Source organism: Malaclemys terrapin, chromosome 8 (genome assembly GCF_027887155.1).
Source record: "Malaclemys terrapin pileata isolate rMalTer1 chromosome 8, rMalTer1.hap1, whole genome shotgun sequence".
Taxonomy (NCBI): Eukaryota; Metazoa; Chordata; order Testudines; family Emydidae; genus Malaclemys; species Malaclemys terrapin.
In genome coordinates, this window is record NC_071512.1 from 72,348,142 (window position 1) to 72,372,247 (window position 24,106).

Here is a 24,106-nt window from a genome sequence, read left to right on the forward strand (position 1 = left end):
TGTGACTTCTTTGGCTTCAGCTGTCAATGGCTGAAGCCAGAGCCAGAGGTGGAACTCTACACCCCCATCCTGTGACAGGGGCAGGAGCTGTGGCTGTGCCCCCTACCCTCTGGCTGCAGCTGGCATTGTGCGCCTGTGGCTAGCATTGGAACTGGGACTGCGTGCCTCTGTCCCGCAGCTGCGGCCAGCTCTGGAGCAGGGGCTGTGCACCCCCACATGGCAGCGGCTCAGCATGTCCCTTCCCACACACACACCATGGGACTCCAGCTGTCATTACTCCTGCCCTATCTAACCCAGTCCCCTGGTTATTTTTAGTAAAAGTCATGGGCTCCTGTGAATTTTTGTTTATTGCCTGTGACCTGTCTGTCACGGTTATTTTTTTTTTAGTAAAAGTCATGAAATCTTAACCTTAGACATGGTCCCTGCCCCAAAAGAGCTTAAAGTCATTTGAAACCAGATGCAAATGTGTGAAACAAAATGAAACAAAAAGATTATGCAGTTACATAGACGGGAGAAAGTAAAGCTGACCTTTCTCACATGAAAAAAATAAATCAGATCCATTATTCTTTACTGCACACAACCTAGCCATCACTGAATGGCTGATTTCTTGTAGTCATGATTGCAGAAGTGAGTCTTGAGGAGAAGCGAATGGCCTCACAGATTAATTCAGGAAAAGAACATCACACATCTCACTGACCGGGTCCCCAGCAAAAGCACCAGCGGCTCTGTTTCCAACTTCGGATTTATCATTATATGAAAAGAAATTTAATCTGCCCCTGCTGCAACAGGCTAGGCAGGCTAAGACTGAAACACAAGCTGTTCTTTACCAAGGACATGCCCAACCTGGGCACTGCAAAGACCCTTGAATGATCCTGGGAGAATTTACGCAGTATCCTGGGCAAGCAAAGTAATATTTAAAGGAGCCTCTGATGAAGACCAACATAACCCTGCCAACTGCTCCATTTTTTAATATCTAAGCATTATGTCACCTTGAACAGATCTCTAGCCCTTTCATCACATGCTACAACAGTCTAGAAATTCTCTTATCTAAATATGATAACGCTATTCCTATGTCCACAACATAAAGTGATATAACCGCTACTAAAGTAGCGTCAAACATCTTCCAATGTCCAAACAATGTTATTTATTGTCCCCTCATTCCCACTCCACTTAAATGGTGTTTTTTGCTTTGCTTAGCATCTTGCACAAAAGTTAAGCCCATGCATTAGTCTCCACAGGATTGGACCCTAAAAACAGAGAATACTAATCTATAAAAATCACAGCATTCCACTAAGCTACCACTTCAGTTGTATCTTTTTTCTATTGTTCACCTTGAATTTTCTTAGTTATATTATATTTTAGCAGTTTCATTTGTACAATTGCTTAGTTAAACATATCAAATAATTTAGCTAGTGTTGATAAAAGGAGAAAATAGTAAGTATACGGTTATAATGCCTGTGTATTGCATGGGTATTAATAAATGCAGTCAAAATATAACAGTTTATTAAAATTTATTATAAATTGTTCTAGGCATCCCTGAAGAGTTAATGCTTAAAACATACTATCCGTAATTCTAGAAGATAGCAAAGAAGAGTCACATCAGACTGCCTCCAAATACTACCATGTATTACCATATATGGTAATAGTACCCAAGTACAGCTGCAGCCATTCAAATACTGGATAATACCTGCCTGTTAAACAGTAGCAATGCTCTGTTACAGTAGTTGTCTGAAGCGGAAATACTCTACCCTCTATCATCATTGAAGAAATTACCAGAAGAGTGTCACTGAAAACTGGTTTCAATGAACTTCTATTTACAATAATTTCAGTAAACAGCAATAATGGGGAAATATATGGCACTTCACCATCTTCTACTACTGCATGCCTCACATGGGAACCACTTTTTAAATAACACAGCATGTGCTATTTAAGAGGGTATCCACAAAGCCTCAGAATATAAATACAAAGGATCAAGCAACATTCTCTGATGAGTGTGGAAGTTTAATTCAGCAAGGATCAGGTCACATCTTGTACCAGCAAGCTGGACCCCACTACACTGAGCTATTCTGCTCCATTTACTAGTACAGTACATCAGCTTATATTAGCGTGTACTACACAAATGGAGAGAAGTGTTTTACAACATGGATCAGAACAAAATATTTGTAGTGCTAGGACAATAAAACAAAGATATGCAGATGGCAATTGCTGAAAAAGATCAAGATGATTCAAGCAAGAAAAACCAGAACAGGTACAAAGAATGGAAAGAAACAGCAAAGAGAGGAAACTGTTTATTTTTAGAGCAAAAAAGAGTCAACACTGTCAAGAATCAACATTGTAATTTTGTTTTTAAAACAGACCTACCCCTGTTTTTAGGCTTGTGATTACAAACAACATAACACAGGTCACTGAATGTTTTACTATTAAGTCATTTGTATCAACACTTACCTTATTCCTATAAGTAGAGCTATGAGCATTGAACAGATAGGATCTGCTATCATTAGACCATAGTTCTGCATCAGTATAGCTGATATGATTACACCAACACTTCCAAGAGTGTCTGCGACAATGTGTAAAAATACACCTACAAAAGAGCATTAAAAAAAAAAATCAACACTTAAAAATGAAAGGCCCTTAAAAAAGTTGGTGGAAACATTTTGATGAGAACTCTTAAAATCAGACAACAAAATGAACTGTGCTAGCAAATTTGGTGTTGATTTAAAGGGCTTCCTGTAAGTCAGCACAGGATTAGGACCTATATCTTGAAGAGTTGCTAAGGCATTCAGAGAAACTCTTTTTTAAATGTGGCCATGCTATGGAATATTCTTGACTACCACCATCAACTGAACTGGTGACTAAATGTCAGAATAGATTTAACCAGTTAGAAGTCCTTCATCCAATGGCTAGGCCATAATACAGCAGATGAGTCAAATCTTTACCCCCGGTGTTCCATAAGCAACATTTCACTAGAAGAGATAAAAAAAAGTTTTGCCAGCAGGAGCTCTGCGAGGTATTTGTATTTTACAAGTTACATATTCACTGTCAATACAAATTAAAAAGATTTCTTGCATTAATAAGTTATGATTTTTTGTGGGAAAATATAGCTTTAGATTAAAACAGTGAGAGCCAACTCTTTGTAACTAGCCAAAGATAAGCCTGTGGAGCTCTCTGCTGGCAATTATTGGTACAGTCACAGATCATCAACTGCTATTAAAATAAGTAATTGTTCACAGCTTGAAGTATTTCACCCACAAACCCATAAATATCTAGCCAGATTAAAAAAATAAAAATATTTGTATTTGATTAAGAAAAACATTTTCAGCAGAATTAAAATTAACTCAAGCTAGTTTTTAAATCGTTTGCATAAGGAAATAAACACAAAACACACAGCAACTTCAATATCTTTACTGGGAGTTTCAATTAAAATTTTTCTGCCAAAATAAGAAAGGTAAAATAATTGCATTAGTGTTCATTTCACGATGCATTGTTTGCATAACAAGCAGGAAGATGGCTTCCGAGGTATGTAAAATATTTTAAATAATCATCCAGTATCACTAAGTTTTATTCATTAAGATAAAACAGGTAAGAAAACCTTGAATAATCAGTCTTGTTAAACTCACATTTCATTCTACTAATTAATAACCTATGTTAAGACCAGGAGGCCAGAAATTTGCCTTAAAGAATTGTTTTTAAATTCTTGTTATACATTTGCTTCTGAAAGACAGCCATTCACAAACACTTTAATGTGCCTGTGGGGAGAGAGAGAAATTTAAAGTAATACGTATGGTGGAAGAGATCAGATAAGACTATTGTCGTGCACGTGATATATCGGACAACTATAGGATAACCCTGAGCCACAAAAGTATCCGATAAGAGACACCACAAGTATACATTGCTTTATGTCAAGTACAACGCAAGGAAATAAAGTTATATGTCACATGCTGGCTTCAGTGGGGTTGGTCAGGCCAATGGTGATTAAATAACCAATTTTAAAGTAATTATTTCTCTTATTATTCTTGTTTAAGCTGCCCACATGCAACCAAACGTTCCCTTTGGAGCCAGACAAGACCGAGGATGGTGGCAGATATCAGAGAGCCTTTGTGCATGCCCTTCATAGGGATCTGGCAGACCTTGGGGAAGAGTAAAAGCATCATTTTCTTAGGGTGATAGAGCATAAGTGGAAAACTAGGTAAATGGGGCCAAAGGCAGTGGGGCTGCAGAGAGGGGCCCACAGACAGTGAAGCTGCACAGCCACTGAGTTTCCTTCTACTCTCCCTGAACAGACTGTAGCAGCTGCCAGGAGGTAACCTTAGCAGTCGTCCCCAAATCCCCTCAATTCCTAGGGATCACTCAAGTCCTTCATTCTGAGAGGAGGGGAAGAGGTAAAGAGATGACTGTGGTTCCTGCCCAGCAGCAGACAAAACCATGTAATGGACAGTAGAGAGAACCCAGAAGCTGCTGCAGCATAGCTCACAGAAAGCCGGAGAGCGCCAAGTACTAGGGCAGTTTTGTTGTCAGCCCCTACCTAGCCTGCCCAGCGGCATCTAATTTCCCCCCTCACCCTTCCATTTATTTGGAGACGGAGGAACACAACACCTTCCTGCACAGATGCTAAGACTGCAAGATGCCCATGGGGATATGGGTATAGAGATGTTCTCTACCAGCCCCAATCCCTATTCCCAATATTACATTATAAGAAAAGAATTGATCCAGGTGTCCAGAATGAGCTAAGTTACTGGGGGTTTTGTTTTAACTAGACAAGATGGTTATTCACTCAGCATAGTCTCACTTTCCTGAAAGGTGAAGTTAAGTACCACAGTCCTCAACCCTTTAAAATCTGAGATATTGGTCAAAGCTTTTCAAATGTGTTCCAGTATGATATTACTTATTATTTCATTACTTTCTAGAGCACGTATTGCCATAGGAGATAGGCACTTGAAATACAGAAATTAGGTCACTTGTATAAACTTTTCACATTGAATTTCTGAAGAAAATAAACCAGACTCTTAACACAACTTTCTGTTCATTATTAATACCTTAACAAAGAACACCACTGAATATATAGCCAGCATCTAAACGGGTCTATTATCTAAACTAACAACCAACTATGGTTATTCTTGTCATACCTTCTAAAATCTGTCTGTTGGATCCTGCAGCTCCTTCAAGAGTGTGATCATCTGTAGAGACAATTATTGGCAAGTTAAGCCAAATGCAATGTATCCTTCTAAACTTATCAATTCTGTTAAGCTTCAGAAAGGAAAACTACTTTGAGTGGACCATAAGGTTATTCATGATGGCTTGTGATAACTCTGGCTAGAAAATTTAGTATCTGCTGTACCAGAATGAAGGTAAAGAGCAAGCTGAAATTTCAAGATGGGGAAGAAGAGAAGGGGAAGCCTGTGTGTGTGCGCATGTGTATAGGGGTGTGTGTATATATATTTTACACACACACACTACTCCTGTTTATCCGAAACCCCATTATCCAGATCTCCGCAGTATCCAACCCCTTTTCATTGTCCCTTGGCATGAGGGACCTGCGGCTGAAGGTATGTATCTCATGCTGGGGGACAAGGAGGGAATTTGGATAACGATGAGGTTCGGATAATGGAGCACAGACCCTCTGCAAGGATTGGAAGGAGGACGATGACGACGAGCAGGAGCCACTGCTGCCCTCGGCTAAGGGGGAGGCCACCTTGCTACTGCATGGTTCCTGTAGCAGTACAGGGAGCTCTCTGCAGCCCAACTGTGGCTTGAGCGAGCGGGGCTATGGCAAAAGGGCTCCCCGTGCAGTCTGGGGACAAGGAATAATAGGGTTTTGAATAAATGTGAATGCACATGTGCATTAAATGTACTATAAAATGCCAATCCCTGACGACACAACGTATGGGGGATTGCAGTAGAGGCTGCAGTCCTGGCAAGGCAAAGCAGAAGCTATACTTTGAACCTTTGCCTACACATGTGAATACTTAGGTGGACACATCTTTTGGGATGTAACCAAGCTGTATGCATAGCTAAACCAATATAACAACAGGTATAATTTTTTATTAAAGTAGTATGAACTACATGACATAACTTGAGCTGGTTTTGTTAAGGGCTTTTTGAAAAGCTGATACCTTTAAGTTTTCCTCTACGCAAACAAGTTTAGTAGTAAATATGCAACTGTAACTGTAAAAGTATTATAAATTATACTAAGTATTAGATTGCAATAATGAGAACCAATGCTGAATTTACTACAAAGCTTACAATGAAACAATTATATGCCTCAAAAAAAAAAAAAAAAAAAAAAAAAAAAAAAACACCAGCATTGATTTGGATGTACCACGAGATGCATTAGGTGGATAAGAACATGCCACTAGCATTCTCCTTTTAGAAACATTTCTTCCATATGTGCTGGCTAAAGCAAGCTGCCATCACCTTCTCATCTATACACAAAGATCTGTGCCAGTAAAACTTAATGGCACATACCATCTCTGGTATATGGCCTTTGTTTTCAGACAGACACTTACCATGACAATAATCCTGATTGTGCGAGTGTCCCTTCCGATGACTGTGATCATGAGAATGCCCATGGCCATGTTTGGATTCATGGCTGTGACCGTGACCTCCGTGACTGTGTCCATGGCTGAGAACACCATTAAATAGAGAATGACTGTGCTCATGCCCTATAAATAAATATCACTGTCAGAATACTGTGTACCTGAATATTAAAGAAAAAATATGCTTACATTCATTTCTAAAGTACATAATATCTACCTAGTCCATAAGGAAAATAATTTTTTTTTTCTCCCATGTAGGTCAGGTAGAAAAAAACTAATACACATAATTCAAAATCTAAATTAATCGAAGTTATGTTGCTGCATAAAATATTTACTGACCTTGAACAAGAAAGTCAAAATGCTTTATCTGTTACTTTTTTGAGCCAAACCATTTTAGACCACCACTGAAATATCCTGCACACATTTTTGCACGACTGTAACACACACTTCCAGCTCTGTGTGGTGAAAGTGGCCATACTTTTCTGCTGTGTTTATACTATGATTTTTTAAAAATCAATCACATTAAAAAGTGTGTAAAATACTTACACTACTTCCATCTATCAGGATGAGTTACAGTTCACAGACTACATTAGAAGGCCTGATGTCAGCAAAATGTCAGAGCAATATTTAACATATAGATATTTGTGTATATAAATCTTGCATTTAATTTGAAAAACAATGCTAAACAATTGCAAGAATTACTGAAAGATTTTCTTCTTAGATTTAAGATTTTTGTTCAGCTATTCTCCTGTAAAATGCTCCACCTATGGCCATTTCAGTCTCCTATTTAAAGAGAAAAATCTTTTGTGTAAATGAAAATTCTCGCAAGTCTCTTCCAATAAACTACAAGTTCCAGACAGCAGATTAATTTTTTTTTTGGTTTCCAATTATTGGGAGTTCAATAAGGAGGAAAAATGGATACTATCTTAGTAATACTGAAAAAGCCAAGGCTGTACATGACTCATTAGGCTTGCCACTGAAAGACACACAACATGCAACATGCAGACCCTGGTTGGAGGGCTAATTGTAACTGAACACAAATTGCCAAAAAGGAAAGGATAATGAGAATTACAACCATCATACCAGAGCCATGTGAGTGTCCATGACCTCCATGTTGAAAAACAAATATTCCTATAAGATTCACAAGGAATCCTAATATAGACACAGGAAGAAGTCTCTCATGATGCACATCTGGAGGCTCCAATGCTCTCTACAAAAAGAAGCAAGTTTAGTGCATCATTTATAATCCTACCACACAATTAGAAGCAACTCCAGAAAATAGACACAGTATTACATATCTGATTTGATGCAGGAGTTTTCTGATACAATATCCAAATCAAGAGATTAATGATAATGAATTAGGAATGCTGGTAGTCCAGAAGAATTATGAAAACTTAAAAAACCTCAATACCTATATTTCTCCTTGTTTGGAGGTCATTCACCAAATATTTTGTACGTCTCTTTTCAAATGGTATTTTAGAGCTACATTTCACTATCGTCTTCTTCATTATATTCTGTTATGTCATTATTCAGCTCAAAACGACACCAAGACATTTTAGTTCGCAGTTATACTGGGACTATGTAAAATTTTTTCTCAGTCTGAAGAACCCATCTTTTCTCTCAACAGGTGAGATAAGAGGAGCAGCTGAGAGTCTATTTTCTTGGAGTTTTAATTACCCCTAAATCCTATGTTAAAAACTGGAACAAATTTACCAGAACCTATTATGGACATCACTAAAACACTCTGGAATTACTTTTTTGTAGTTAGCGATGCTTCCTCTGACACTGTTTAATCCTGCAAACATCTCTAACAGACTAGGAAAAGGGCTAAAAAGGGAAGAAGTGCCTGCTCATCTAGCAGGTGAATGGGTGGGATTGAACCAATGCTCCAAAACTGGACCGCTTATTACCAGATGTCAGTATAAAAAGATGAGGCCCCCAGCATGGGCCAGGGGGAGCACTCTAATGAAAAACCTACTCCCACATTCCCAACAGAAAAGGCAAGCTGCCATTTTACCAGGGTACTGCTCTGAGGCTTCCGAGTGGTCTCCCTACTTCATATCAGGCTTTGGGTTAGTATTTTTTCTGGCTAGCTTTTGTAGTCTTAGAGTAAAGTTTTCCAAAGCATTTAAGTGACTTACAAGCTTATGTCTCATTAACTTTCCATTAACTAAGTCACTTGTGAAAATGGGACTTCCTGCTTTTGAAAGTTTTACCTTTTGTTACTATCAAACAAATAAGCTAGCTGTCAATAGAACAGAAATCTAAGAAAACATACCTGCAAGTGTTCAGATTGTTACTATGACACATTTATTCAAGACGTCTTCCAGGCAAAAATTAACACTACCTCCTAATAGCATAAAAGCCAGTTTCTCTGCTCACTCATTTTTCTTCACAACACCGATCAACACTACCGCTGCTGTTTGACAAGCTCCTCCCTTTCTTTCCTTCTGACAAACATCTAATCTTAACTTCTTACTTAGAATGCTCTGTCCAAATAAAATGCTCATATGGCTTCCTTTTGTTTTCTAGCCTTATTTTTCCTTCAATAATGAAAAGGAAGTGCCATTCCATGGAATACTATACTGGCTGCAGAAGAAAAAGGTAGACCTGACAGAAGTTAGCATCATTCATGCAATCAAAATACGTTATTCTGAAAGCTAATAGACACTGAAAAAAGAAGATATTTATACATGTACATCCAACACTGATTCCAGCTGACCTTCTCTATTCCGTTCAGATGACACAAGTTTAATTGGTTGTGAATACGACTACTCATCATCTAGTACAGTAATGCTTAAGTTGTCCTCTCCCCTTAAATATACACTCTTAAAGAGAAATGCAGCTTCTGCAAAGGTAAACATTTTTTCAGGGGAGATTTATTGACTGCAATTGACTTCAGAACATACCTCAACGCCTTCAGAGAAAATGAAGAATGCTGTGAAGATCAGAAACAGACCATTTACAAAACCAGCCAGTACTTCTGCTCGAACATACCTAGAATCAAATCAGCAATGCCAGATGTTACCTCTCCTTTTTATAAACTGAACATCCAGAAGTGTTTATAGAGTTTTTAATTTCAATATATCAGAGGCAGGATGGTACCATGAACTGGACTATAGTTTATTCTTTCACCCCTACTGTAGCTATGTAGAAAGGAATTTAAAAGAAAGACTGACGGGGAGTTTTGAATGTCAACCAACCTGATTTTTATTGGCTTTGATATAAAATATAGTAAATTATTTTCCATACTGCAGCAAACACTTTTCAGATGATCTCAAAGTGTATTACATAGGGAGGAGAGAATCCCCATATTATAGATGAGGAAAATGGCACAATATTAAGTGACCTGGACAGGTCTCTCAGAAAGCCACCAGTAGAGTGGAGATTAAAACTGATGTCTCTTGACTCCAGTCCACGGATATAAACACTACAATAGGCTGCTTGCCCTTCACCAGTTGTTTACTGTTTTTCCAGATATCAGATCTGTATGAAAGAAATGGTTACTTACCTTGTGGTAAGTGTTTGAGATGTTCTGTGCATGTGGAACCTACTTATGGTGCAGCAGCACCCCGCACAGGTGTTCTGAAGTTCAAATAACAGTGTCCAGTAGGGGTCATGCATATGCCCTTCATGCCCATATGCCCCCCCCTCACAACTTGTTCTTCCTCATTTCCTTCACTGCCCAGAGTCTCCAAGCAATGAAGACGTGAGGGTGGGTCATGGGAGTCATACGCACAGAATCTCTTGAAGAATAACAATTTACCACAAAGTAACAGCTTCTTCTTCATGTTCCTGCACATGTAGCTCCCAGTTACAGTAATCAACTAGCAGTTCAGTTAATTAGGCAGTGGGAGCTAGGAGCTTATCTTCCAAGCTGAGCATATCCCAATCAGCATTCATTCCAGATGTTGATACCAGGGAGAGTAGTGGTTGGTCAGTGGGTAGAGAACCATGTTACTGCTCTACAAATTTCAATGACTGCATCTCTGCTGAAGCATGCTGTCAAGGTAGCTTGAGTAGAACTAGCAGTAACTTGACTTGGTATCTGTAATTTATGGATGACATAAGAAATCTTGATACAACCCATCTAGATAATCTCAAAGACGAGGCTGCTCTGCCTTTAGATGCACTGTCATTTCCTTTAAGAAGTCTAGGAGATTTTCTGAACAAACTTGTCTTACCAAGATAGTACTAATGTACTGACATCTGGGGATGAGTGAGGCCATAGGGGAAAAAAAATAGACCAAAGTGTATATATTGATTAATATGAAGGTGCAATACAATCTTAGGGATAAACTTAGTGTGATTGCATGGTCACCTTGTCTGCATGGAACATTGCATATGGTGGATTAGACAGTGTCTGGATTGGGATGGAATCAACTGAGATTTCTTTAAATTGATTTTCAGTCCTAACTCTAAGAACAGGCCCAGAATCCATTTTACTGAGTTGGAGACCTGCTGGCTAATTTTCCTCGGATTAACCAACTGTCAAGGTGTGGGTACACAAATACCCTGACAATGTAAATGAGTGGTTACCACCAACAGACACTTTATGAAAATTCAAGGTGCAGCTGAGAAACCAAATGAGATGACCCTGAACTGATAATGTTCCTTCAGTATTGTAATGAAGAAAAGCTTTGCGTGTAACAGATATACCACCACATGAAAGTGTATGTCTTGCAAGTTGAGAGTACTGAATCAGTGCATGGGATCTAAGGACATATGCCAGAGCTACCATGCAAAACTTTGGATTGGCCATATAAATGTTGAGGAGCCTGAGAGCTAACAAAGATTACCACTCCCCATTTTCCCTTGGTATCAATAAGTAAAGGGAATAAAATCTTTTTCCTCTGAGGTGAAGCACCACTGGCTCTACAGCATTCAGCTCTAATGAGACTATATCTTTTGGTGCACAAAACTCTTGTGAGGTTGGTCCCTGAAAAGGGGTGGGGAGGAGGTATGGCGTACCATGGCAAAATTGTAGAGCATACCTTGTTGAATGACCTGCAAGACCCAACAGTCTGATGTTATTAAAGTCGAGGCATCCTTGCGCGGGCGGGGAAGGGGAGAAGAGAGAGAGAAGGGCAGGAACCAAAGGTCAGGGGTGGTATCCACAGATTGGGTTGGCATCCTTGACTGAAGCATTATATTTGTTGTTGGGATGGTTGAGAAGTAAATGAAGCAGTAGTTTTCTGCTTTAGGAACCTCTGTCCCTTTCTAAACTGATTTAGTTGTTTCTGATGGTGCGAGGATGCAGATGATTGAAATCTCTGTCAAGAGGTATTCTAATATACTGTTACCTTTTAGAGCTGCAAGTATAAAGGCCAAAATTCTAAGCATGGCCCAAGAATCTTTCAAAGGGGGCAATGTGTCATTAAACAGGTCTTTTCCATCAAACAGTAAATCCTGTTCGATAGTCTGCCGTTCTTTAGGTAGATCTGAGGCAGACAACCAGGAGTCAATCATCATGGCAATTCCACTGGCCACTGATCGAGTCTTTGCGTCTGTAAAGGTCTGCCTGGAGAGAGACTCTAGAAATCCAATGTCCCTCTGAACAGATCAATTTAAACTCCTCCATTAAATCAGGAGGTAGTTTGTTGGAAAAATCTGCTGCCTTGTCCCACTGTATAGTTACTTCTAGCCAACAGAGCTAAATAGTTCACCATCCTGACCTGAAGAGATGTCGAAGAGTAAACCTTGCAGCCAAGGGGACCTTTTTCTCATCTGACAGATCTGTAAGCTTGTTTGGCTCTAACTTATTGTTGTGACTAACAATGATGATGGCAGTGAACGCGAACAAAAATATTCAAACCCTTTAGGAAGGACTCGATACTTTCATTCAGCCCTTTTCAAAGTTGGGGTGATAGATGCAGGGGGCTTTCCCATAATTCCTTGGCAGCAGCGAGAATCTCTATCAATTCTGCTCTGAGCAGCTGGCAGCAAGATATCAAATAACTTGCATGTCTTGTCCTAGAAGTTCCTTTGTAGCTGTTTCAGGATCATCCCACAGATGAGGTTTTATCTGGTGTAAGTATAGAGAGAGGTGTACGTGAAGGGCTATTGTGAATTTCTCCACACTCTTCCTCAAAGGATTTTTTGATTCCATATTTGGTTGAGGTATTGGCAGAGAACAGGGTTTTGATGGCTTTCTCAAGGAGATTCTTGGGAGACTAAAAGATTTGGTAGCCATGAATAATGAGGAGACCAATAAGGCCTTAGTTGAAATCCACAGGCAATGGGCTTAAGGAGGCTGTCCCCAGGGAATGAAAGCTGATTCTAGGCAATGGGGGGTCTAAAGGTAGAGTCCTTAGGATAAACTATTTTATCCTAAAGCTTAGCTCAAGGAGGAGACAATGAAGGTGGAGAGGTTCTGGAGAATGGTCCCTACTGGGTGCTTGGGAAGAGTCACAGATGATAATGAAGAGTCTTCAGAGTGGGGAACTGCACTAGAAGGCATTGCTAAAGTATGAGGAGTAGACAATTTACCATGATTATGGCTCCCGGAATGTAGTGATATCTTCATGATCGGTATCCTGGGTTGTCCCGATTTTCAGCTGGAATGAAGACTGAGGGGAATAACCCAATAAAAGGGAGCATAACTCTGGAGTTATTCTGATGTCATCCATGTCCCTGAAATGGAGAACTGAAAACATCTCTGGCAGCACTTACGAGAAAGAGTAGGAGTCTGGTACCACTGCTGACAGGTTCTTCTTGCCAGAAAATTATAACCTCAGCACTGCAACAGCCAATACCATCCTAGTGGCTCCCTGAGCTGGTACTGAGGAGTTAGCATGCAAGTGCCCTGGTACAGTAGCCTCTGCATGTACCGGGGTATGCTATGACTGCTGTTGCTGCTGCAATGGCACTGAGGAAACCAATGCTGAAAAGTCAGTCCTTGATCTCTTTGGGCTGCTGAGGGAAGCTGGTTTGGCAGAGACGCTTTCTTCCTTGGAGATATCGGTGCCAATGTGGCCTTGAGCAGTTCCCTCAGTACCCGTAACTCTCTCTTTTTTCTTTTGCAGTACCAGAGAAGAGGAGTGCAGCCTAACTGCAGGTTTGCCTACATGGTCCCTGGGCTTGTGGATAGCTGGAGTGTTTGCCTGTTCAACTGGATGAGCTTTAGCGCTCTTAAAGGAGGAGTGATGCCTCTTAGGAGTTACAGAAGTCAGCATTACCTCCCTAGTCTCTGGGGCACTGACAAACAGGGGCACTGCCATTAAGCCTGAGAGTCCTTGAAGCTCTAGCATGTCAGTCTGATTGAGGTCTCAGAGTTCTCCATTAGAAAGAGACTCAGTCTGTTTTCTCTAACTTTCTAGGTGCATTTTATAAAAGCTGTGCAGACATCCCCTCAAAATGTGCTACGAGGCCTCCCTGCTCCCCCCAAACAAAGATGACAGACTGTGTCCTTTCCTGCAGATGGGTACAACTTGAATCCTGGCAAGCAGGGAATAAAGTCTGAAACTGACAAGGTAATTGACTAATCTTACTGACTGTACTAAACTTAAAAATAAGTTTATTGTTTAAACTAAGTAGCCAAGGACTAAATAACTAATACTAAGTTATAAGGCTAATAAATTGTAACAGTAACAAACTATACTAACAGCGAAATAACAAAATGTCCCCACTCGCTGCCGAAAAGCAGTTAGAAGGAACTGAGGATGAACGGGTCATGCTGCCCCTTCATGCCCATGGAGGAGGAGCCGGGTGAAGTGCACCAGTGGGCATGAAGGGCTCCTGCGCAACCCCTACTGGAGAACTCGTATGTAAGCGATGTTGCTGCACCGTAAGTGGAATTCACGTGGAGAGGAACTAGAATAAAGCTTTTCTCAGTATTCTCAAATCTTCCCCACTAAGATCAGCCACTAAAGGGAAGAGTATTTTCATGCTGCAGGCAAATGGTTAGAGCCAGGAAAGCAATATTTTGCCCACCATTAACAGTTTTATATGGATAATTGTTCCCACTAGGACGTGAGCAAAAAGTTAATTTTCACTTAGGACTGCCACTGGTGTTTTTAAAATACGCAAACAGTGTCAGTGTTTCAACCACTCCAAAAGCAAGCAGAATCAGCTTAGTGTGGTATGTAGTACTCCAATACAGGGAATATTCAAGTTAAGACTGGGGGAAAACAAAGTCCAAAAAGAAAAGCTGTTTCAACTTTGGCTATCACCCATTAGGGGATGCTAGCAGAAAAAAAAAAAAAAAAACCCAATCAGTAGCAGCTGAACAATATGCAATGTCACATTTCGTTTTGCAACATGATTTGTGTTTCCATTAATATCAATCAGCACACAGTTCTTGGAAGGGTCTTAAACTTCACCCCAGAAACATAACACTGTAATTTTATTTATAATTATGCTACACTTCTGTAGGAGACACATTTGGCTACTTATGTGCCAGTTTCATGAAGTTCAAGTTTAGTTCAATATTCCCCCCCACCTTTTTTTTTTTAAATGAACAGTTAATTTTAACAGTTTCCCAAAAAATTTTCAACAAAAACTAGTCATGCTACACTTTCCTCAGACACGGCAACAGGAAGTGCTATCTATGCACTTATGAAAATATATTTCCTATGCTATAAGAAGCTAAAATTTCTTACCCATATGAGAAAGCATCATTTGATCTCCACTTTGAAATGACAGAAGCTGCTAATCCGGCCAGTAGAGCAGTACAGTCAAAGAACATATGAAAGGAATCTGATATTAGACCTAAACTGGAAAGGAGCAGAAATATTTCAGTTAGTTCCATAAGGCCATATAAAGTTTGAAGATCAAAGTGCTTTTAACACACACCCCACCCTAGCAGTGCACACTCCTGTTCTTTTTGTGTCTGAGATTATAAATACTCATTGCGAATTACTGAGCAACCTGCAGGTGGGGGGCTATCTGAATCTGGCTTACCTATTACAGAACTCCCATATAATGCCCTTAACAATAGTTATGATGCTTTAAACACATGGAAAAAATTCTATTACTGGAAAACAAGGTTAGACTTCCTAAGTCTGTATACATAACATTTAGAAGCCAAAGTTAAAAGGGTCATTATATGCTAAAACCCCAACATGGTTCCATGTTTTTTGTCTCAAGACTTGATCATAGTCAATTAGTTACAGGCAAAAAGATGCCTGCTTTTTTAAACTGCCAACTCAATCTAGAATTTAAAAATATATAAAAGAAAACAATCTGATTGTCCATCATAGAATAAAGATATGGCAACTGAAACTTAATTCTCTCAATATATGAGTCAGAAAAGAAGTCCGCTTCCTTCCCCCCCTCCAATAACTCCACTGATCCTATTTTGCTAGTAGGAGAAAAATGTGTCAAGCAAAGCAAACACGTGAATCATTACTACTCTGGTTTCTCTTCAGATCATATAAATCTTTCGCCTTTTACTATTGTGGTAGTGCCTAAGGATTCTAAACAGAGATTAGGGTACCACTATAATAGATACTGTACAAAAGCCACCACAAAGACAGTCTTTGCCGCAGAAAGCTCACAAACAGATGATTGACCTTCCAGATAGTGGAACAAAAGCAAGGGGGAGAGGACAACATGAAAGTAGAAACAGGTTCGTTGGTACAGGCAGTATGGATAGACTAAAATCACTGATTAAAATTGGAAATTTAAATCGTTTAATAAATCAGCAAGCAGGAAACCTTGATTTAAATTATAATTTTATTTTTGTTTGTACTCTAGTTCTTTAGGAAAAGATTGATTCTCGTAGGTTGAGAACCACTAAAATATTGATTTGCAACTAAATATACCCTTTATATAATATTTGGTGCTTCTTTTTGCTAACCAGGAGGATATATTATACATTTATTTAAGCAAATATAGCTTAATTTACATGTATTTAGATTAATAATATTTATACTTATGTTAGAAAGTGGTGCCAGGCATTTCCTAGTGATTAATTTTTACTTCTTATTTGTGTCAAGCTCTATTTGGATGGAAGTTAACTACCATTTTAAAATGGTAGTTATTAGTTAAATAAAAATGATCTTAAATGTACTTGATAGGTAAGACAATGTTTCAGAAAGATTTTAGATAAAAAGATTTTGCATTTGAAATTAACTGATTTATCAAGCAAAGGAAGTATTATTTGTAGTTAGTGAATTGAACTGATGGTTTTGGGTCGTCATTCCCTCAAGATTTTAGAACTAATAGATTCTCATTCTCTGTTAGTTTTTATTCATAGGTTTATTCCATTTTTTCAGCTTCCACTTGGTTTCTTAACTTTGAATGAACAAGTCATTAAACTGAACTAGCTGAATAAACTGAAAAGAGAAAATATTCTCTCTGCACCTGCTGAAGAGGCTACTGCTCTCAAAAGCTGGTTTAATCACTTAGCCAGTGATTTCCACCAGTTTAGTGTTTGTCTTTCTTTGCTTAATTTATTTTATTTAAATTATTTAATATATGATAGTTAGTTTATGCCTTACCGTAGGCTGCCATAATTTAAAAAATAAGACTGTATTTAATTTAAATTTAAAAAATCCCTTTATTTTAGTCATCCATTTTTCAATGCAACCTGTAAGGATCCGCAGGTCTACAACCCAGGTTTGCAGAGTCCTGGGCAACCCACACCTCCAGAGTGCCACTGGGGAGTCAGGCAAAGCACCATCCATTCATTACTGGAGGGTTAGGAACCGCAGAAAGTACAGCCCAAAAATGTCAGCGCAACTGAACCTGGTGGTTGCCTGATTGGTGCACACCAACTATTTAAGCCTGGAAGCTGCTCCATGGAACCATCTAACCAACAATGCAGACTCCGGCTTGCCACTGCTACAGACCTTGTCTTTTCTCCCCCATCTTACTCCTGACTTAGATCCAATCCTGGCTTAACCCTGCTATCTGTTTTCCTGACTTGGCTTGGTAACTAGTCTCAGCTCTTGTCTTTGACTCCAACCCAGCAGACATCACTGGCACCGCTGCCTACACCCTGGCCATTATACAACCTGGGACAAGTTAGCAGTTCTACGTGGTTGACAGCATAACCAAAGCCATAGGGCAGATGCATTGAGTAAGGTAACACATGTATTTAGTCATTTTTCCAGAGTACAAATTTACTTTCAAGCTTGAACCAAATGTGTGATATTGCTCCCAATACATTCAGACAGCACACAATCACTTCAGGCAATTTCTTTCTTTAAATGTGCATACTGGGTACTATGTATTATCAGGATTGCATGTAAGGTGTGCACCATAAAATGGCATTCAAATGCCTTTCTACAGTGCCTACTAATATCAGAAGCCACTGTTCATTACTGAACTGTAACAATACACAGTCTCCAGTAACTCAAGCAACCAGTGGTCACAAAAGTGCTAACATAGCAGGAAACAGGCACAACAGTAGAGTAGGTAGGGCATGTTCATGTTAAAGACTTTTTATAAAATCTAATACTGTAATTCAAAAATGTTGTTGTTTTCAGGGGTGGGGAAGAGAGGAATCCCAAATGACAACTCAAACAGCCTGCAACTTCTTTTAAGGCTTTGGTTGGTCCCGAGTGCATGAGCAGTAAATTGAGCCTAATGTATACCATGCTGCCAGAAGCTGCAATCGTGTGAAGCAGCAAGTTGGAAAGACTTGCAGCTCCTTTAGGAAGGAATGCTGTATTTTTAACTCAGCAGTAACAGATATTCTCTGAAGGAGACTTAAACCAATAACAGCATCTGCTTCAAGTCATAATTAATCTTACACAGCAGCACCTGGACTAGGGTGAAATGAAACAGCACCCAGTTCTTAATGCCATTCAGTGAATGCAATGGACTTCATTCAAATGTTGGGTTACACTCATTTGTAACATTACATTTAGAATAAAAGGAAGTTTTTCTTCAAGGCAATACATGCGCATACATCACAAACATAATTAAGCAAACAGCTTTCTTTGTAAAGGCCAAATAACAGAAAGGTTACTTCTGTGGTTCTTTGAGGAAAAGTTACTTCTGCACTTTCACACGTCTGATGTACCTTGCAGTGTTGATGCTTTCACAAAAACAGTATCATTTCACAGGACTCAAGATTAGGAGCTAAGCTTACATGAAAATGCAGAGGCCATTTCAAAGAATCGCCAAAAACTTCCCCAAGTGCAATTAAAAATATTTTAGGGTCAGAAAATGTTTTTAAATGGACTTGTGTACTTTTGTTGATTTATGATCTATAGCAGCCAGATTTATTTTAAAGTTTGCTTTTGTCTTTTTACCTATCAAGAATAGAAAAATCTATTCTTCTCTGATTGTGCTGCAAGACGTCCCGCGTTCCTAGAAATGTTTCCTGTTATATCTAACACTAATTTAAGGGGAAAGGGAGTTTAATATTTGGGCAGAGAAATATTATAGATTAATAATTAAGGTTAAATAGATGTTAACTAAAAAACAAATCCAGAATTTTAAGTAGCCTTACTTAAGATTTCTCCTGAAAATTCTCAACTTTATCTTGGCTCTTGTGCGGTCCTCCAGTTAATCTTTAAGCACAGACAGAACCTGAATTTCTAATGTAAAAAAGGCAAACAAGTAATTTTATAAAGAGATCTTTCAGACCTTCTTTACCTTAAAAAAAAAAAAAAAAAAAAAAAGTCAGCAACAAATGGCACAAACCACATTTTTCCCTTTAGCAGGTTACCTGTACAAAAACATAACTATTTTCAATTAAACTATTTCAGATTCTAGAGTACATACTGTTTTGCTAGATATATAGGTGAACACTGGAATTTTCAAAAGACACTAAGGCTAGGTCTACACTACCCGCCAGAATCGGCGGGTAGAAATCGACCTCTCGGGGATCGATTTATCGAGTCCCTCCCCGAATCGATGCTCTTACTCCACCAGCGAGGGTGGGAGTAAGCGCCGTCGACGGGAAGCCGCAGCGGTCGATTTTGCCGCCGTCCCTACAGCGGGGTAAGTTGGCTGTGATATGTTGAATTCAGCTACGCGAATAGCGTAGCTGAATTTGCGTATCTTAAATCGACCCCCCGCTGTAGCCTGAGTGAGGTAGGTACTCAATCCCCTTTGTATTTCAGTGGGGGCTAAACACCTAACTAACTTAGGCTTCTTTGAAAATCCCAGCCATACATCAGATATAATTAAATTTAGATAATCTTCTAACATAGGAGCTTCTGTTTTACATCTTAGTAACCATTCAAGTGAGGAGTATGTGACGGGGCAGCTCCGCCCCACACGTGACTAGCCCCGGAAGTGACAGACAGGTAGCTCTGTCAGCGGACGTCCCGCCCCGCCCGTACTGGGCATGCTCCAAATGCTCCGTGAGTATAAAAGGAGGGAACTCAGCTCACTCTGGGCGGGCAGCCGAAGGAGAAAGACTTAACCGGGCAGCTCCTGCAGAGGACCAGCCGACGCTCTCAGAGCCGCTCGGAGCGGAGGCTTCTTCCGACCGGCACGAACCCCTACCGGGGGAGGAATCAGAGGAGGCGATGGCTCCAGAGACCCGCGGAGGACCTTGGGATTCGTGGGCAACCCCGACTCCCAAACCGGTAGGAACCGACTCGGGGTAGTGGCAGACTGGTACCTTGCCCCCGGTAAGCCTCAGCGTGTTTCGGTAGGACCACCCCCACTGAGCCATCAGTAAGGTCCTGCTGCCCTGTAACCAAGGGTTTGTTCTATGGACTTTGGCCACTAGGCCGCGTTGCCCTGTAGCCAAGAGCTAATTCCCTGGACTCTGGCCATTAGGCCGTGCTGCCCTGTGACGAGGAGCGTATACCGTCACAGGCTCATTCTGTGGACTCTGGCCACTAGGCCGTGTTGCCCTGTAGCCAAGGGCTAATTCCCTGGACTTTGGCCATTAGGCCGTGCTGCCCTGCAACCAGAGGCAGTTATATGGACTCTGGCCACTAGGCCGTACTGCCCTGCAACCAGGGGCGTAAACCCTCACACATGGTGGAGAGTGTGGGCAGCGATCCGGGGGGCCCGACCACGCGCAGTGGCCCATCGTATTCGAGACCACTGTTGGAAGTGGTTGAACCCGGAGGACTTGACAGGACCCCAGGTGGCAGAGATGGCGGCCCTGGAACAGTTCACCCAGATACTGCCCCCAAGAAGAAGGGCCTGGATATGACGACATCAACCGGCAACCTTGTTAGCGGCGGTGGCCTTGATAGAAGACTACTTATCCACCGAAGGGGCCAAGGCACCAACCCGAGTGGCAGGGAACCTGGGTCGCAAGGGCGGGACAGAAAAGGGGACTCTCCACAGGTTGGGACCCCCGGAACCGTTGACAGGCACCCAGTCTGCGCTTCCGAGGCTTCCCAACCCCGAGTCCAGAAACAAGACACCCCAGATGACGACCTGGAGGGAGCAACGGCCCCGAGAGCGAGCGGGCCCCCTTGGGGAAGGGGCAGGGCCTACCGAGACCCGATAGAGGTGTTGGGGGTGTGGACAAGAAGGGCATTTTCGACGGGATTGCCCTTTCATGGACTGCAGCTACGGGCAAGCCTCGATGGCCGGACGAAGGGCGCGGAGGAGAGGGATAGGAAAGCTGGTGGTCCCCGTCCGGGTCGAGGGGATCCCTACAAATGCCCTCATGGACTCGGGGTGCAGTCAAACCCTCATACAGGAGGGGCTGGTCCCAGACCTTAATCTCTCGGGCCCCCCGATCCACCTACAGTGTGTACATGGGGACATCCACCCGTACCCCACAGTGTGGGTGAAAATAGAAGTAGATGGATGAGAGGAAGGCCTCCGGGTAAGGGTGGCCCCCCCGCTGGCCTACACGGTGGTGCTGGGACGGGATTGGCCGGGCTTCGGGGAGGTCCTCCTGAAGTACCAGCCACCCGAACCCCGACCAGACAGGACTAAGGCGCCTAGAACGGGACTGCTCGGACCCAGACCAAGGAGTGACCCCGGCGAGGGGACCTCCACATCAGCGGAGACCCCCACGAATCACCCCAGTGACAGGTCCCGTTCAGTGGAGGATACCCATGCAGAACTGGAACGAGATGGGGACTTCATACAGGAGCAGAGAGAGGACCCAACCCTAAGCAGAGCAAGGGAGCAGGCTACCAACCTGGACACCGAGGGGGACCTGACGCCACGGCTTCCCCAGGGCCCCGCTTTGAAATTTGGCGGGACCGCTTGTATCGCATAGCTCAGGAACCCCAGACCCAAGAGACATTCCGCCAATTGTTGGTGCCCCGGAGACTGCGGCCAGGCCTCCTACAACTAGGCCATGAGAACCCTTGGGCAGGACACCTGGGGCGGGAGAAGACCCTACAGAGGGTGGCTCGACGGTTCTTCTGGCCGGGAATACACCGAGAGGTGAGGGACTATTGTGCGTCTTGCCCAGAATGCCAGCGAGCCAGGCCAAGAGGGGTAGCCCCCACACCCTTAGTACCCATGCCAGTCGTCAGCGTACCCTTCGAGCGGATTGGGATGGATCTCGTTGGCCCCCTAGAAAGGGGTAACACGGGGAACCGCTTAATCCTAGTGGTTGTGGATTATGCAACGCGCTACCCTGAAGCCGTTCCCGTAAAGACGGCGACAACGCCGGCTACTGCGAACGAACTAGTAAAGATTTTCGCCAGGGTTGGGATACCCAGGGAAATATTGAATGATCAGGGTACAAACATGTCCTCCAAATTAATAGCAGAGCTGTGTCGCCTCTTCCACATACGAACACTCCGGATGTCGGTGCACCATCCGCAGACCAATGGCCTGGTAGAACATTTGAACGGCACTCTGAAATCTATGCTGCGGAAATTTGTAGAGGACCACCCCTCGCATTGGGATGCCCTGTTGCCAGCCTTATTATTCACCATACGAGATGTACCCCAGGCCTCGACGGGGTTCTCACCCTTTGAGTTCTTGTACGGGAGGCAGCCCAGGGGGATCTTGGACCTCCTGAAGGAGGAGTGGGAAGCCCAGGAGACGCAGGTTCTCGGGACCACCCAATATGTGTTACACCTCCAGGAACGGCTCCAAGCAGTAGGGGCCTTCGCCCAGGAGAACTTGGAACGGGCCCAGGCGTGCCAAGAACGACTCTATAACCGCGGGACTAAAGCGAGGAAATTTGGCCCAGGCAATCGGGTGCTACTCTTATTACCCTCAGCGGAGTCGAAAATCATGGCCAAATGGCAGGGCCCCTACGAAGTAATCCGGCGAGTGGGACCGGTTGACTACGAGGTCAAACTACTGGGGCGGTGTAAGGAGACTCGCATTTACCACGTGAATCTTCTGAAGGCCTGGAAAACTCGGGAAGCCCTGTTCATTGGCCCATCCACCCCAGAAACGGAACTCGGACCCCTAGTGGGAGATAACCCTGACCCAAGGCCAGTAACGTTGGGATCGGGCCTCACCCCCAGACAGCGAGAATGCTTACAACGACTAGTGGAGGAATTCCCGGATGTTTTATCTGCCCAACCGGAATGAACAACTCTGAGTCATCATATTGCCACTAACCCCGGGAAAAGGGTGAGAGACAATCACCGACCATTACCCAGGAAAATGTGGGACACGGTCCGGCAAGAACTAGAGACAATGCTGGAGATGGGGGTCGTGGAGGAATCAACGAGTGAGTGGCACAACCCCTTGTCTTAGTCCCGAAACCAGATGGGACTACCCGGTTCTGCATCGACTTCAGGAAGGTCAGTGCCATCTCCCGCTTCGATGCATACCCAATGCCGAGGGTAGACGAATTGCTGAAACGGCTCGGGGGAGCAAGGTATTTGTCAACCATAGAGCTAACTAAGGGATACTGGCAGATCCCCCTCACACCAAACTTCCGGGAGAAGACTGCCTTCCCCACACCCTTTGGCCTCTTCCAATTCGTAACGATGCCGTTTGGTCTACATGGAGCCGCCGCTACATTTCACCGCTTGATGAATAATGTCCTACTCCCCCACGACCAGTATGCGGCTGCACATATAGATGACAACGTGGTCTACAGCCACGACTGGAGGACCACCTACACCATCTGGCGGGGGTGTTACAAGCCCTCAGGGAGGCTGGCCTCATGGCGAACCCGGCAAAGTGCCACCTTGGACAAGAAGAGGTAACCTACCTGGGATACGTAGTAGGAGGAGGGAAGTTAACAAGGTGCAAGCACTCAAAGACGTACCCATCCCCAAGACAAAGAAACAAGTACGCCAGTTTTTGGGACTAGCCAGCTATTATCGCTGTTTCGTTCTGGATTTCGCATCCATAACCGCCCCCCTGTCGGACCTGATGGAAAAACTCTCAGCCTCGACAGGTTCAGTGGTCCGAACAATGCAAGAAAGCCTTTGAAACACTAACGGAACGGCTGACACGGGAAGCCGTTCTACGACACCCAGACTTCCAGAAGGAATTCATACTGCAAACTGACGCATCGGAAGCAGGCTTGGGGGCAGTCCTATCCCAAGAAGTAGATGGAGAGGAATACCCAGTGCTATACCTGAGTCGTAAACTGTTCCCTCGGGAACAACATTATTCGACAATAGAAAAAGAGGCTCTGGTGGTACGTTAGGCCATCGATGCCCTGTGGTACTATCTGCTGGGGAATAACTAAGTTGATCACAGATCACGCTCCCCCTCCCCCCACGGTGGATACACAGTATGAAGGACTCGAACCCCAGGATTATGTG

The 24,106-nt window shown here is 42.6% G+C and overlaps 1 protein-coding gene across 2 annotated transcripts in view; it reads right to left on the minus strand.

Moving 5' to 3' along the window:
* The window catches only part of SLC30A7 (solute carrier family 30 member 7), a 56,537-nt gene that overhangs the window by 22,803 nt on the left and 9,628 nt on the right, over positions 1-24,106 (minus strand). Inside the window, exons 3-8 of one of the 2 annotated variants that reach the window (XM_054037850.1) lie at positions 15,134-15,247; positions 9,443-9,530; positions 7,617-7,743; positions 6,504-6,659; positions 5,124-5,174; positions 2,446-2,581 (exon numbers count right to left, since the gene is read on the minus strand). In XM_054037850.1, the coding sequence (XP_053893825.1) occupies positions 2,446-2,581; positions 5,124-5,174; positions 6,504-6,659; positions 7,617-7,743; positions 9,443-9,530; positions 15,134-15,247 (672 nt within the window). The remainder of the gene's footprint in view (positions 1-2,445; positions 2,582-5,123; positions 5,175-6,503; positions 6,660-7,616; positions 7,744-9,442; positions 9,531-15,133; positions 15,248-24,106) is intronic. The other variant, XM_054037849.1, reaches the window with a different exon arrangement.